Raw genomic sequence first — 13,998 nt, forward strand, 5'->3', positions numbered from 1 at the left:
CCGCATTCCGCCCCACCCCTTGCAAACATCATCATCATACCTACCAGCGTAGCGAAATCAGGAAGCGCCGACACGCGCCGTTGTTTTATTTTTCTACTTGTGTGAAAACACGTTTTGATGAGAGCAGCGTTTGGAAAAAGAAATAAAGGGCTGACATATTCCATGTTGACGACCTCTGACAGGACTGGTACTGACAGCGAGGCTCAGCTGTGGATGCTGTTGACAGTGTAACCGGAGAGAAGGGTACGTGCACGCCAGTGCTGCTATAGCCACAATAACAACTGTGATATAGTAAAGTGAACGATGATATGATTTTCTATATATGTGTTTGACACGCTTTGACTGCAAAAGCACCGCGCGAGTGCCTTTGTTGACGACAAAGACGCGTATTTACTACGATCGGTACTGTCGTGTTTCACAGAAAACCGTGTTTTATGAATGGCGTTTTCAGATATTTCTTCGTCTCTCAAATATGTACTTTTTGCAACGAATTTTACTTACTACGGTCCTCACACTCCCAACTGACACGCCCCTCGTGAAACCACTGTTCATAAATCTTATGATTTAACACTAAAATAATTTAAAAAAAAAGTCATGCACTTAATTTCAGGTATTACATTAGTTTATTCAATATTTTTATTGAAGTATGTTTTTGTAGAAGCCGAGTTTGTATCGACAATTAAAAGTGTATCAACCTTTTTAAAACAAAGAGCTACATTTGGAGTATTGATTACTGGTGAATGTCAAAGGTTCCCATAATTTGATTTGACTGTTTATAATACATATACACAGATAAATAGTAAGCAGCACTGGAAATCTCTGCTAGTGTTTACATTTTCAGATGCTCACTTCTACAATTTTTTACAATCAATAAAGTTCTATCATCATCATCATCATCATCATCATCATCATCATCATCATCATCATCATCATCATCATCATCACTTCTACAATTTTGAATCGGTTAATACATACCAGTAATAGATAAATAAAAAACTTAGTGCTGGCTAAGCCAACACGTTGACACATTGTGGTGCTCGTCGCACATTGAATACGTGGTACTGTAAAAGTCAGTCACAGCATGTGATGTAATATCCAAACCAGCTCAACTAGAAAATATTCATCTTGGGTTTGTTATGTCTGTGACCATAAGGAAGGAACACCTAACACATTAGTGACGTAGTATCGCAGGGCAATCCCTTTTTTATTTTTATTTATGTGAAATCCATTTGTGTGATAAAACACAGAGTCCAATACAAACATTTACTACTAACATTGTAATTTATGCATCTTTTATTTTGTTTAAATACAAGATAAAAGTTACATATATCTTGAATTTATTTTAGAAATGGAAATAGGAGTTATTAATACTGCATTTAAAATAGTACACCATGAATGCAATTTATATTTTCCATCCACACATCCATTTTCTGTACCATCGATAATACATGACTCAAAAACAAAGTTGGTGTTGCATCTCAAGTACATGTGAAAGAATTTCTGTAAGGTGTGATTTCTCACAGTCATCAGTGAAATATGAAAATACACACTTGTTTTGTCCCAATATGGATATGCAGGGTGGATGAAAAGTAACCAGCTATTAAAAGTTTGTAATTGCATCCATGTCTATCCTATTACACATTTATTGAAACAAATGATATATGTGGGAAATTGAAAGTACTAAATCTTTATATTTCAACACAAGCACCAGGTGGGATCAACCTGTTCCATAAACGGACAAGAATGAAATAAACAACCTTCTGAGGGACGTCGTCAGGGATCTCCTTGAGAATCTCCTGAATCTGTGTTTCCAAGTCCTCCAGTGTGCAATGTTTTGTCTATGTAAGATAAATACCTATTAGTGTTGTCTGTTTAGTTTACTTTGTAATTCCAATGAGTGATACTGAAATATCTATAAGCAAATTCAAATGCCACGCTAATCTGCCACAATACGTCACCAGTCTAAATTTAGTTTTCACAAAAATGAGAATACTCAATCTTAACAGTTCAAGATACAGTGCATAGACTTTGATACATAAATAGGAACCTAAAAAAAAGTGATATGCTATGTATAAAAGCGCAGGGTTTATCAAATCTTGCCAGAATTTAAACAAAAGATCACAGCAAGTTCAAAGTCGACGATAGCTGGTAACTTCTGTGACACACATGAAATGAATGAAACATAAATACAAAGAGGCCTGCCTGGCACTCAGCATTAAGAGGAGGTTACATTTAAAAGCTTCACGTTTTCCTGTATGTGAGTCAGTCTTGTGATTTCTTGTGAACTTTGTCATAAATGTACTGTTGTCTTGGCCAGGGATCAGGAAGCATCTTTCTTTTTCTTATAGGTCTTTAAATCAAATAATGGTGAGCTCCAATCGTGATGTCACATGCCGTGATTAGTTGTGACTTGAGATCTGGCAACTCTGATGTCATTTTCAGTCGACGGCAAGTGGCAAAATGCCCGCCCCCTGAGATTAATGAAAATAGTAGGACTTTACCTGTTTCATCCATATCTCACAAATTCAATATTAATCAGAAAGCTGTGTTTGAAATAGTGGTGGGCACATACAACATATTATTGTAACGAAATTGTTTGGGTTGCCATTTCATAGATTCATTCCGTTCACATTGCTTATTGCTAGGTCATATTTGCTTTTCTAATGTGAACCAATACATAAAAGGACATGATGTACAAAAAAAAATCCCAAAAGGTCATCATGCTCTGCAAGATGAATGTAGCCTAAATGCAAGCTCTCCGGTTCTTCCTAGTGATGCATATGCTTTGATGAGCAGTGGAGACGAAGTCCTCGGTTCCCTAGAAGCCCTCTCAGTCCCCACCTACTCACTTGAATTCATTAGCGCATGGTTGCATCATCACAACATCCTTTTTCGTCCGTGTTGCGTTTGTGACAAAAGACTTTTGGACCGAATCCGAAAATGCACCTTTAGGCACTTTGCAGCCAAAAATCTTCTATGGATAAATTTTCTGTGAATTTTCTGAATTAGAAGACACTAAAATATATTCCTTTTGATCAATTTTGATTATTTACATTTATTCATTGTGCATGTTCCAAAAATAATGTCTGTTTGGCAGTGGTTCCGAATTTCCTGTCACCAGGGAATGTTGAGCTGAAATTTGGCTTTCATACAACCAACCGTATGTGCATGATGTAATCCTCACCGTTTTAGTTGATGAGGGATTTTGTGTTTTGAAACCATCAAATTCCAGGCTGCATGAAACCAGATGAACACATTCACAGCAATTTTAGATATTCATATCTTCAAGTTCATTTTTAATTTTCATTTTATTGTATTCTATATTCATTTCTACAGACAAATTTGGAGTAATTGGATTAGATTACTGGCATACAAGAAAGGATGCCAGGAACCGCAATTTACGCTTCACGTAGTTTAAGGCCAAGGCTCTGTTGCCTGTGACTATTTGGCTGGGAAAGCCGCAGGAATGCATTCCTCTGAATTTCTTAGGATTATCTTTAGCACAGTTGCCACAAAATCTAATACATTTGGATTACTTTTATGCAAATTCCCCAAATTGTGAGTGTATGTGAATGCACTGAACACATTTGTTGAAGGTGATTCAGTATACTGAAATGAGTCAACTTCCGTTCTCTCTTCCTCCTCATTTGTGCCGCTTCTCTCTCGGTCAACAGGTTGAGTCACATTATCTGCATTATGAAGAGCACCAAAGCTGCAGTACTGTTGTTGTTGTTGTTTGACCATAATGACAAAGTGCTGTCAGTCAGAATAAGGACTAGACTGACCACATATCCTGGCCTCTGCAACAAGAGCTCAGCTTGCATTCTTGCTATAGTTCAATATTTTCACTCCAGAACCATGTGACGAGTTTGTAATTTGTCTTTTTTAGACATTAAATCCCACGTGGTTTACCGTCTTCTCCATTTCAGTTGTAAAACATCATACTTGTATCACAAAAACACTCCTGAGGAATGGAAGTGGCCCATGCATAATGAAAAAACAAATAAATGCCGTAATCAACAACACATTATGCACACTCATAAAATGACATGTGGTAGCTATCAGCCTCACAACTGCTTTCATTTTAATCTGAAGTCTTTTATTTTCAACGATACATTTCCTGCGATACATTCTTTTGACAAGGCATGGACAGAACAGATGCATTTAAAAGGGAGTAAAGTTGATCTAATGTTAAATTAGCATTTTGCTATGTTATGTTGTGTACTAGTAGGCTGGATTTTAATGGGTATATAGTTGAATAAGAATAGAAATTAAAGTTACAGGGATCCTGTGCAAGTATGGAAAGTATAGAAAAGTATGGATTTAGAATTCATACATTGCCAGGTCCGGAAAAGTATAAAAAATTAAAACTATTGTATGGGAAATGTTGTGTTTCCAAGACTGTTACAATGGATCTATTGTCTAAATTTCCAAAGAATGATCTAAATAATTTTGGATCCATGTTTTTTCAAGGCACTTGAAGCTCAACTACAATACTTGTGTGAGAACACACGGTAATATCATATGTTCTTGGTGAATACTGTATTCTGACTGGCTCTGAAAATTATATCAGTATGCATTGTCGCTTTTAATGTAAACAACAAGATAGGCAATCAAAACCCTTTTTGGCCCCAAAACAGACAAATACAAACACTTTTAAGTCACTGTCCGTCAACAAAGACCGACAGAGTGCAGCATTGCCAGCTTCAGAGCTTCCATCAACCATCACACATATACATAGGCTGATTATGTGTACTAGGGCTGCTCAATTATGGATAAAAATCGACAGTTTGTGACCAGCATTGCCAAATCCTTCGTCTCCCGCGTTGTTTACAGTGTGTTTATCGAGGTTTTATTTTAAGATCTGAGAAGAGAGAACCTGGCATCCTTGAACAAAAGTAAACTTACAGTCAAAACCATTCATTGAACCCAAAATGAGCGCGTACACAAAAAAGTTCACGGAGCAAATATGCGCTACGTTCAGTTCACGTGTGAACTGTTTCATTAATTATTACAGTTGGCAAATGACTATGGTATAAGTGGGTTAATGCCCTACAAGGTTATTGAGGATTAATGGATTTTGCAGACTATGCGAAGGCAACCGTCCGCCGGTGTACATCAATTCACGCCTGCACATCTTCCAATAATCCATGAGAATCGTACACTTTGATGGGCAATAACCCAGATGTACATATGTCAGATTTGGCCAAGAAGACTGGAAAATTCTGTCTGGAAAAATTATTCAGTGGTTTTGTGCCTCCACTAGTAACAGTGTGTAAGTGTGTGTATGCATGCGCGCGTGTGTCTAAGATAAATATGCTTAATTATGTGTTACATCAGTGTTTGCTTCTGATAAACACCAATTACTTGATTGTCCCGGTAAGTAGTTGGGGTGAAGTTTATGCTTATCATTCATGCAGGGTGCTATTGATGTTTGACAAGGAACTCGAGTGTAATGGACAAAAAAACTTTTCAACATAATTTTGCTTGATTTTCAACTTCATCGTTTTATACTGCTATCCCCCAAATGGAAGCTACGGTTCTAAGACATTTCCTGAATTCAACCAACCTCTACCCAAATTGCTTCTCTGTGGATATAAGAAAATCATAAGCCCGTGGCGCCTACTCGCTAGAATACATTTACCTCCACAAATACTGATTTAATGTGGAATGTGAACACTTACACAAAAACAATCGAATGTCACGGAAAACCCAAATGAAGCATTATAACCTGTGGTGAGAATGTAGCCTAAGGTGCACCAGGAAATCTGCCACATTCACACCACAGAATAAGCTACTCAATCTTTGTGCTTGCGGCTATTTAAGGATTAAAGTAATACCACAGTTTGCCCTTATATCACGTTCATGCTTACCAACAGTGGTAAAGCCATTGACCAGTATAATTTATTCTGCCCCTATTCCTCTTTCATGCATAGAGGCCTTAGTGTGGCGTGGGACCAGCTGAAAACTAAACAAACAACAAAAAAAAGAAGAGTTATTGTTAATAATAGAACAGGTTCGAAGTTGACATTGCAATGTGTTTTGCCCTTGTTCACAAAGTGAGGAGGACAGCAGGCAGTGGCCCTGATATTTCAGAGCAACAGTGGGAACCCTCAGGCTTTTCTTAGTGGAGGAGCTGTACTCCTCACCAGATATTTACAGCTGACTGATCACTGTTCTGACATGTACTTGTTGTTCTCTTCTCTTGATTGCATTTATAGTCATCCTCATTTATTAACCTGCATTGTTTTCTGGCATGCAACAATGACACCATAATCAGTTATGATCAGCTGTCTTTTTTGTTTGAGATTTTTGTCACTTGACAGGGTGAAAGTGGAGGGGACGGACCATGGTTTTCATAAATCTCTTTCTGTCTCCCCTGTCAGTGTTGTCTTAGGGACTACCAATATGTTGCTTCTCATGACATTATGGGCTCTATATATATACAGTGTGTGTATGTAGCCACATGCAGATTGTCTTCATCTTCAACCATAGCACTTCTAGCACTAGTATGTAATATCATGCATTGCACCGTCACATACAGTTAAGAGTAAAATAAATTTGACTTGGCTCAAATCTGTCCTTCTTGATCCTCAGTGTTAATGCATGGTTTCTTTATGCCATGACTTTTCTTAGTCGCTGTTCTTAATGGGCAATGTTCATCAAATAGAGACATTACGGTTGTCAAGGTCTTCATTTGAGAAAACCCAATTTACTTTTTCGAGAAAATATCAGCCTATAACTCTTGGACATGTTCGAGAGTCACAATATACCACTTAAGCGATGACTGTTGTGCACAAATGCTGCCAAGTCAATGACAGGGACAGAAGATGAGTATATGTACTAGGCATGTACGTATTTCATGATAGTACATTTCATGTTAATTCTAAATCATCTCTTTTGAGATTTTGGCTATGTTGAAATGCTAATTCCTTACCAAAACCCCCTAAGTGGTATTTTCCACCATTCACTCATCTTGGACCATTCCTGATCATTCGTCCTTTCTAAGCACCAGCCCCGCCTGATCGGGAAAAATAACCGGGTCCTCACTTTGTGACGTCACATCGCCCCTGCAGACTGAACACATGCCCAGTTTATCAGAGCAATTGTTGCTGCGTTGACATGTGGCTGTTCTGATTGGTGCATCAAATACATTATAAAATGATTCCACGTAGCCCCTTGCAGGCTGAACATATTTCATAGGAGATCATTGTGCCAAAGTTAATATGCCTATAGTGGAAAGCTTTAGCAAAACGTGACCAACTTTATTAATGTGCAGATACTGGTACACTGCAGAGCTTTTCCAGAGTTGTACCTTGTTGCTGGTCTCTTTTATGTCATCGTCCGACCCCACCACGTTGGCAGGAAGCGACATTGAAATGTTTTCTCTCATAAGCTGGCGTTCCCACATTAAGTCTGTAACGGTTATAGAAAGTGAACTTGCACCAGCAGTTTCGATAAAAACAAAACGCTGCTTTCACCATACCATCCATAGTTCACGCAAAGGCTAATGGGGCGCAGGAATAAACTGAACTGCGATGATGCAGAGTATACTATAAAAGTTTAGACTGGTAATATACTAAATCTTTGCTGCATGTTTACCAGCGGATTGCATTTGCCTGTTTTGTCTTTTGAGAAGTAATGCTGCTGAATTGTAATTGTAGGCCTTTACCTCCCCCTTCAACATCCTTTTCTGCTTTTTTGCGCTATATTATGCAACAGTCTTTTCATGCAAGTCCTTGCAGGATCACAGCTCTGATTGTGTAACATTGTATAGTGAAACTGGCCGTGTGTTTACTGTTGTCTATGTGACATCTTTCTATGCCTGGCCAAGATATTGTGGTTTGCAGTAAGTTTGAGTATGGTTCTAAACTGAACACAGGCTTAGGCAATTGTAATGTTCTCCCCTTGCATAATTAGCAGTTACTTACAGCGTTACATGAAGTAATTCAATTGATTTTGTGCAAATTAAGGCCTTAAATAGCAATAAAAAGCATTGTCCAGAGACATTAAAAAAAATAATGTAATTGATGGAAAAAAATTGTGAGGAAGCGCCACTGTCAGTCTGTGTGTGTACCTCAAGCTCCCTCACTCAAGAAAGCGCGGTGCAACCCGCTTGATGCATTTTGACGCGCCTATCTATTTCGTACACTGGTGGATGTGGCATTATAAATACTGTTCAGCAGTCATGAGCATTCTGTCCAGAGACGGGACGGTCCGTCCATCCAGGATGGACACCCATTTTCTGGACAGAGAAGGGAGGACTTAATTTAAAATTAAAAAAAAAGTCAAAATGTTTTGCAAGATACTCCTAGCCGGTTAAGAAAGCTGGCTCTGTTGTTATTTGCCTCTCGGTCCCGGTCACGTTTACATTCCTCAATATTTAGGTTAAAGTCAAAACTCCGGTTTCTAATACATTTCCAATAACTCGTTCACGTCTGGACGGACAGAGCGACACCCTCATTTAAATTCCCCGACTGAACCTGTGACGGTACATTGACGTCATGACACAAATAGACATAATGTCTGCTGGTTATTCTCTGCCATAAATTAAATGCATTATAATCGTGTCATTCATCCATATTTTTATTTATGTATTTTTATTCATACTTTAGTAATTACTCGTCTTGCTTATATTAAAACTAGTCCAACACACTTTTTATAAATCCCTGTTTTTTAACTTTCATTTTTTTCCCCCCTTTGTGCAGCCTCTGTCAGCATCATGGGGCAACGTCATGGAAAGCAAGAGTCACCAACAGACACCAAGGTATGAATCCCCCCAAGTTGCCTGTATGTTCAGTGTGAACATTAGCTTTTATTAGTTGGAGTTTGGACTGATTGTAGACAAGCAGTCATGCTCCTTTATTCTCATTAAGTTACTGTAGTCAGATGTTCAAGTCCCTTCAAATAACACAGCATAGTGTATAAAATGTATCTTTACTTTTGACATTTGATATATTTGCACTTGACTAATTTTTGATCAAAATAATCATATTTATTAGACCATCCTATTTGAAATATACCATACAATACATCTTTATGTAGCGCTTTCACAATGGTTTTCACCGTAACAAAGCACAAAAACGTAAGATAACGGTACAACAGAAAATATGACGTACTTTGTAGTATTCATTAGCTTCGAGCCTGATTTTTTTCAAGGTTTCTCTCAAGCATTTTGTCTGTGTAGTGTCTATTTACCATAGAATTACTGTAACTCAATTTGGAAGGTGATTTTTTTTTTTCCTTCTTGATTTCAGTTAGTGTTTTGCAGACTTGTGTCTGTGGGTGGTCAGCAAGAACTGTAGGAATACTAATTATACATTAAGGGCCCAGTATGGATCAGTTGATGCAGTGACCTGGGGCTGTAAACAAAGGGTTTGCATACAAAAGTTGTTCATGTTTTGTGGCAAGTTGATGAAGAATATACGTATGAAGAGTATTTGTCAGCAGCCTGATTAAATACTTTATTTTTTGTATTAAACACCTTACAGTAGGCATTTTTGCTTTACCAGTGAAGGTGCTCTTGTGTGCCTCTGGTGTTTAGCAGAAACAGCTTAGCAAAATCCTTCTGTTTCCTTCTGAGTGTGCTGGTCAGATTGAAATGTACATTCCAAAAACATGTAAAGTATGTTAATTGAAACCTTTAAATTGCCTGTCATTATTAGAGCCTGGCGATTTCTCACCGAAGATAAACTCTACCTACCTGAGAGCCGATGGATGGATGGATGGATGGATGGATGGATGGATGGATGGATGGATGGATGGATGGATGGATGGATGGATGGATGGATGGATGGATGGATGGATGGATGGATGGATGGATGGATGGATGGATGGATGGATGGATGGATGGATGGATGGATGGATGGATACCCCTTTCAATTGGGAAGGGTGTGATATCACTCTCTTATCGCACCTCAAACGTGGCTTTGTTCTATTGTTAGTTTCTAGCTTTCTGAATGATTGGCGCCAGTGGAATGTATTAAAGAATAGATGCTCCCAAACGTTATTTCTCCAGAGGAGGCATAGTGCATTGCACACGTGCCTTATTGTGACACATCACTTTAAGATACTTCCTGCTGAGTTGCTGTAAAAAGCATTTGGTTTTCTGCGGTCTCAGCATCAGCATGCACTTGAGGATGTGGTGTGAGGCTTTGGGGGCCACTCTGCATTCAGACTGCTTGTAACGCTAAGCAGAAATATGTACTGCGGCAAAAGCAGTGTATTTCACTCGTTACCAGTTTCTCAAGTGGTCATATATATATATATAATATGTTAACATGTAAATGTTAATTGTAAAATATAATCCAAATATTAAATATTAGTGGGAAACAAAATTAAAACAAAATGAAAAAAACTGTCTAAAAATGCCAAATGAACTCTCCAGATGAGGGAGCCTCAGGCCCAGCTTGACACACCACTATTGTTTCCAATTTGGGCTTCGTGACCAACCCACTTAGCTTGTCCCTGTCTCTCAGTGGGCTGTGTTGTCAGACTGGTGTCTCAAAAATAACTGTACTGTTAACACTGTAGCTTTTTCTTAGTCAGAGTTCTTAGGGTTTCCCCTGAATCAATCTGCTCTAACTACACTGATGTTTGAATCAAGATTAGATCACATTATGTTCATCGTAGTTTTTAATGCACGCAATTGTACTTTTTTGTTATTCGAGTCGGACCGTAGTGTCATATCCCATGCAAATGCTTTTTGAATATATGAATTTGTCTGAGTCAGAGAATCACAAAATGCAAAGTGTATTAACTATTTTGTTTTTCAAATGAGCACCGGATATTGTTTGGTATTCTTTTTTTCCTGATTTGCAGATTTAATGGATGAACTTAATGATTTAAAGCACATGTGAGAAAAGTAGGTCCTGCGGATCACGTTCCGCCCATGCATCGTCATTAACCAGCCCTCGCAGCTTTTATGAAGCAAAACATAGTGTATGTGCAGATTTTACGCACAGTCAGCAGTGAAAGTGAACAGGAAATATGAGACCAATTTGATGCTGTGAAAGCTCTTTGAGGACCATAGTTTACGTGACTACAAAGATGCGTAGAAAAGCCTAGTAAAAAAAATCTAACTTTACTTGGGGTTAATCAGAGGCACTTTAATGAGTGAGTGTCTATCCATCCATTCTCTGAACCACTTTATCTTCACAAGGGTCGCAGGCGTGCTGGAGCCTATCCCATTAGACTTCTGGCAGTAGGCGGGAGACACCCTGAACTGGTTGCCAGGCAATTGCAGGGCACACTTAGACAAACAACCATTCACAATCACACCCACGGGCAATTTGGTGCGCTCGATTGCCATGCATGGTTTTAGAATATGGGAGGAAACCGGAGTACCCGGAAGAAACCCACGCAGGCATGGGGAGAACTTCACACAGGATGGCTGGAGCCAAAATCGAACCAGATGCGGACGTGCTAACCAGTGTGCCGCCTAGTGTGAATATGTGTTAGCGTTGTCAGTAATAAACTTCCCACATATTGTACAAAGATGACTTTAGCTTGGCTCCAGTAGGCATATTTATATGTATATTATTATGTTACATAACCCTAAACCATCCATCCATCCATAATATAATAATAATAGCTATATTATAGCTTATAAACCATTAAAAGTTTAAGAAATTAGTCTAACATCCCTCAATAACAAATTGCAATGTTATTAAATGAGGAAAAATTAATAATAATGAAAGCTTTCCACAAAAATTTTTTGCACTTACTCTGTTGATTCCAATTGAAAGCATGACATTGGCCATAATAAAGACCTGCAACTGTTCATACACCGCATTGACAGACGTAAATGAAGCAATTGCTCTTGCGTGCAAAACTAACAGATATTAACCTAACAAATATTCTGAGAAAGTGGCCTCATGTACAGTATACCGTATGTCCCCCGCATATGATCATGGTAGAAAAAAAATGGTAGGACAAAAGAATATATAAGTGAAAATATAGTTAGAAACAACAAATATAATAAAAAAAAATTTTACATGAATGCTCTGTTTTGGACATGTGTATTTGGATGCTCATTTAAATTATTCAAAATGCAAAAGACATGTAAATCAGCTTCAATCAGCCATCTTCCCAGAACGAATAAATCTGTATGAATAATTATGAATCAAACCATTTCTCAATCATTTCTATCTCCAGTAAATGTATATAGGATAACATGGAGCACTACTGTACAATGATATGTACAAAGCATAGCTGTTTAAAAATAACAAGTCAGTTAGGGTGTGACTTTGTTTCTCACCATTGATCCAGCACTGCTGTTTCCATGGTAACTCACCTTGCAAACCTGTTTTTGTATGCCAAAGGCCTTATCACCTGAGACCAACGATGAGAGAAGACCACCAGCACCAACAGCAACCACATTAGCAGAAGAGCCACAAGAAGAAACACGAGATGAAGTTTTCGGTAAGAGGTTAATCAATGTTTGAGTTGGCATTTGGATATATATTGGCATCAGGCCAGCGTATAAAAAAAATATTTGCATTTTATAACATACATTGGAGTTGTCAGTGTCATCATCAGATAAGGTTAGTATGTGTGAGCAAGAGAGGAAGTTGTGTAAAATTACAGCCACTGCACAGGGTTACTTCTTACATGATTCTTCTTGGACTGTTTTCACTCTATTACTTGCATCAGACTTGATGCTGTATCTATAGTTTATTCAAAACAAGTAAAGGTAAGAGGTAGAAAGTTTTATTGGGGGCCAGGGATCTTTACAACTCTCACAATGTTTTGGTCAACAGCTGTTGCCATTTTCTATGGTCTACCTGTTTATGTCTATAACCTAGCACAAGTGTTGTTTTTATGTTTTTATTTCCCTTCAGGTCATCCCAAATGGTTGGACTCAATAGCCAGTTATGCAATGGTTCTGATTGATGTAACATACTGGCCAAGGAAACATCTGCCGGTCACATATTGTCATACTTCTACTGCTACTACTGCTCAAATGAAAAATGATTGGTTTCAACTCAAAGGTGCTATTTCTGCTAATTGTGGTTCAGATCCAGATGTAGTACCTAGAACTAAAAGCTGAAATGAAACAGCGGAGTCACTGCCTAATATTCAACTTTGGATGTCAAACCCAAATTTGATGGACACATAGATATTTGCTTCAATGTTCCAATGCCTTTTGAAAGAGAATGAATATGGGGACATTTGAGATTTGGTGTGTGTGGCTTTGATTCCTTCTAAAGCAAACAAACTCAGTGAGTGCAGCTCAGAGTGGTGATGCAAACTGTAATTTTAAAGACAGGTCAATATTGTGATTTACTTTGCTGGATATTTGGTGTCCACATTTTGACAGCGTGTTACTTGTTATAGCCTTTAATTGCAGAGGCAGCGTCTCTTGTGCTTTCAGTGATATCAGCTCGTTAGACCTTCTCTGATTGATCGGACTCTCAAGAGTCCACTCGTGTTAGTTTAGTTAGAGCATTGACCGAGATGGGGCAGACTTAATCCATAGTCGTGTCCAGTACCATAATGCTGCAAATCAGTCCCAATTACCTTGGATTCAGTCATCCCTGCATTTTGCTATTAGTCATCTGCAGTGTGGTCGCGTACTGCAGATGTGACTAGACGTGTTAATGTGCCAGGGATTTAATGACTCAATCTTTGACCTTTGGCCAATAGTTTGTTTTCTATTGTCACTCACACTATTGTGTGTCTTTCTTCTACAGATAATGTTTGAATACTGACTTCACTGCAGAGATTCTAGAATTCTAGTTTGCTATTTTTTCTAATGTTAAGATTATATACAAATCAAATGGAAAATGAAGACAAGAATCAGAAATCTTAAAAATAAAAATTGACAAAATGTACCTTTTTGGTCAGTACAGTAAATGTGCTGTGCTACAATGATTAATGTCATAAGGCAATAGAGATGTGTGAAAAATAAAGTGTCGCAGTCAACTTGTGAGTCAAATGTTGAAAAAGTTTATGGCGAGGGGGAAAGCAGATGTTGGAATGTAAATTTTGGTATGC

General features: G+C 38.2%; 1 protein-coding gene across 1 annotated transcript in view; it reads left to right on the forward strand.

Moving 5' to 3' along the window:
• LOC133161531 (myelin basic protein-like) overlaps positions 1-13,998 on the forward strand; it is a 24,266-nt gene continuing 10,268 nt past the window's right edge. The window contains exons 1-3 of the mRNA XM_061290106.1: positions 1-243; positions 8,709-8,767; positions 12,324-12,423. Of these exons, the coding sequence (XP_061146090.1) occupies positions 8,723-8,767; positions 12,324-12,423 (145 nt within the window). The 5' untranslated portion in view covers positions 1-243; positions 8,709-8,722. The remainder of the gene's footprint in view (positions 244-8,708; positions 8,768-12,323; positions 12,424-13,998) is intronic.

Source organism: Syngnathus typhle, linkage group LG10 (assembly GCF_033458585.1).
Source record: "Syngnathus typhle isolate RoL2023-S1 ecotype Sweden linkage group LG10, RoL_Styp_1.0, whole genome shotgun sequence".
NCBI classification, from domain to species: Eukaryota; Metazoa; Chordata; class Actinopteri; order Syngnathiformes; family Syngnathidae; genus Syngnathus; species Syngnathus typhle.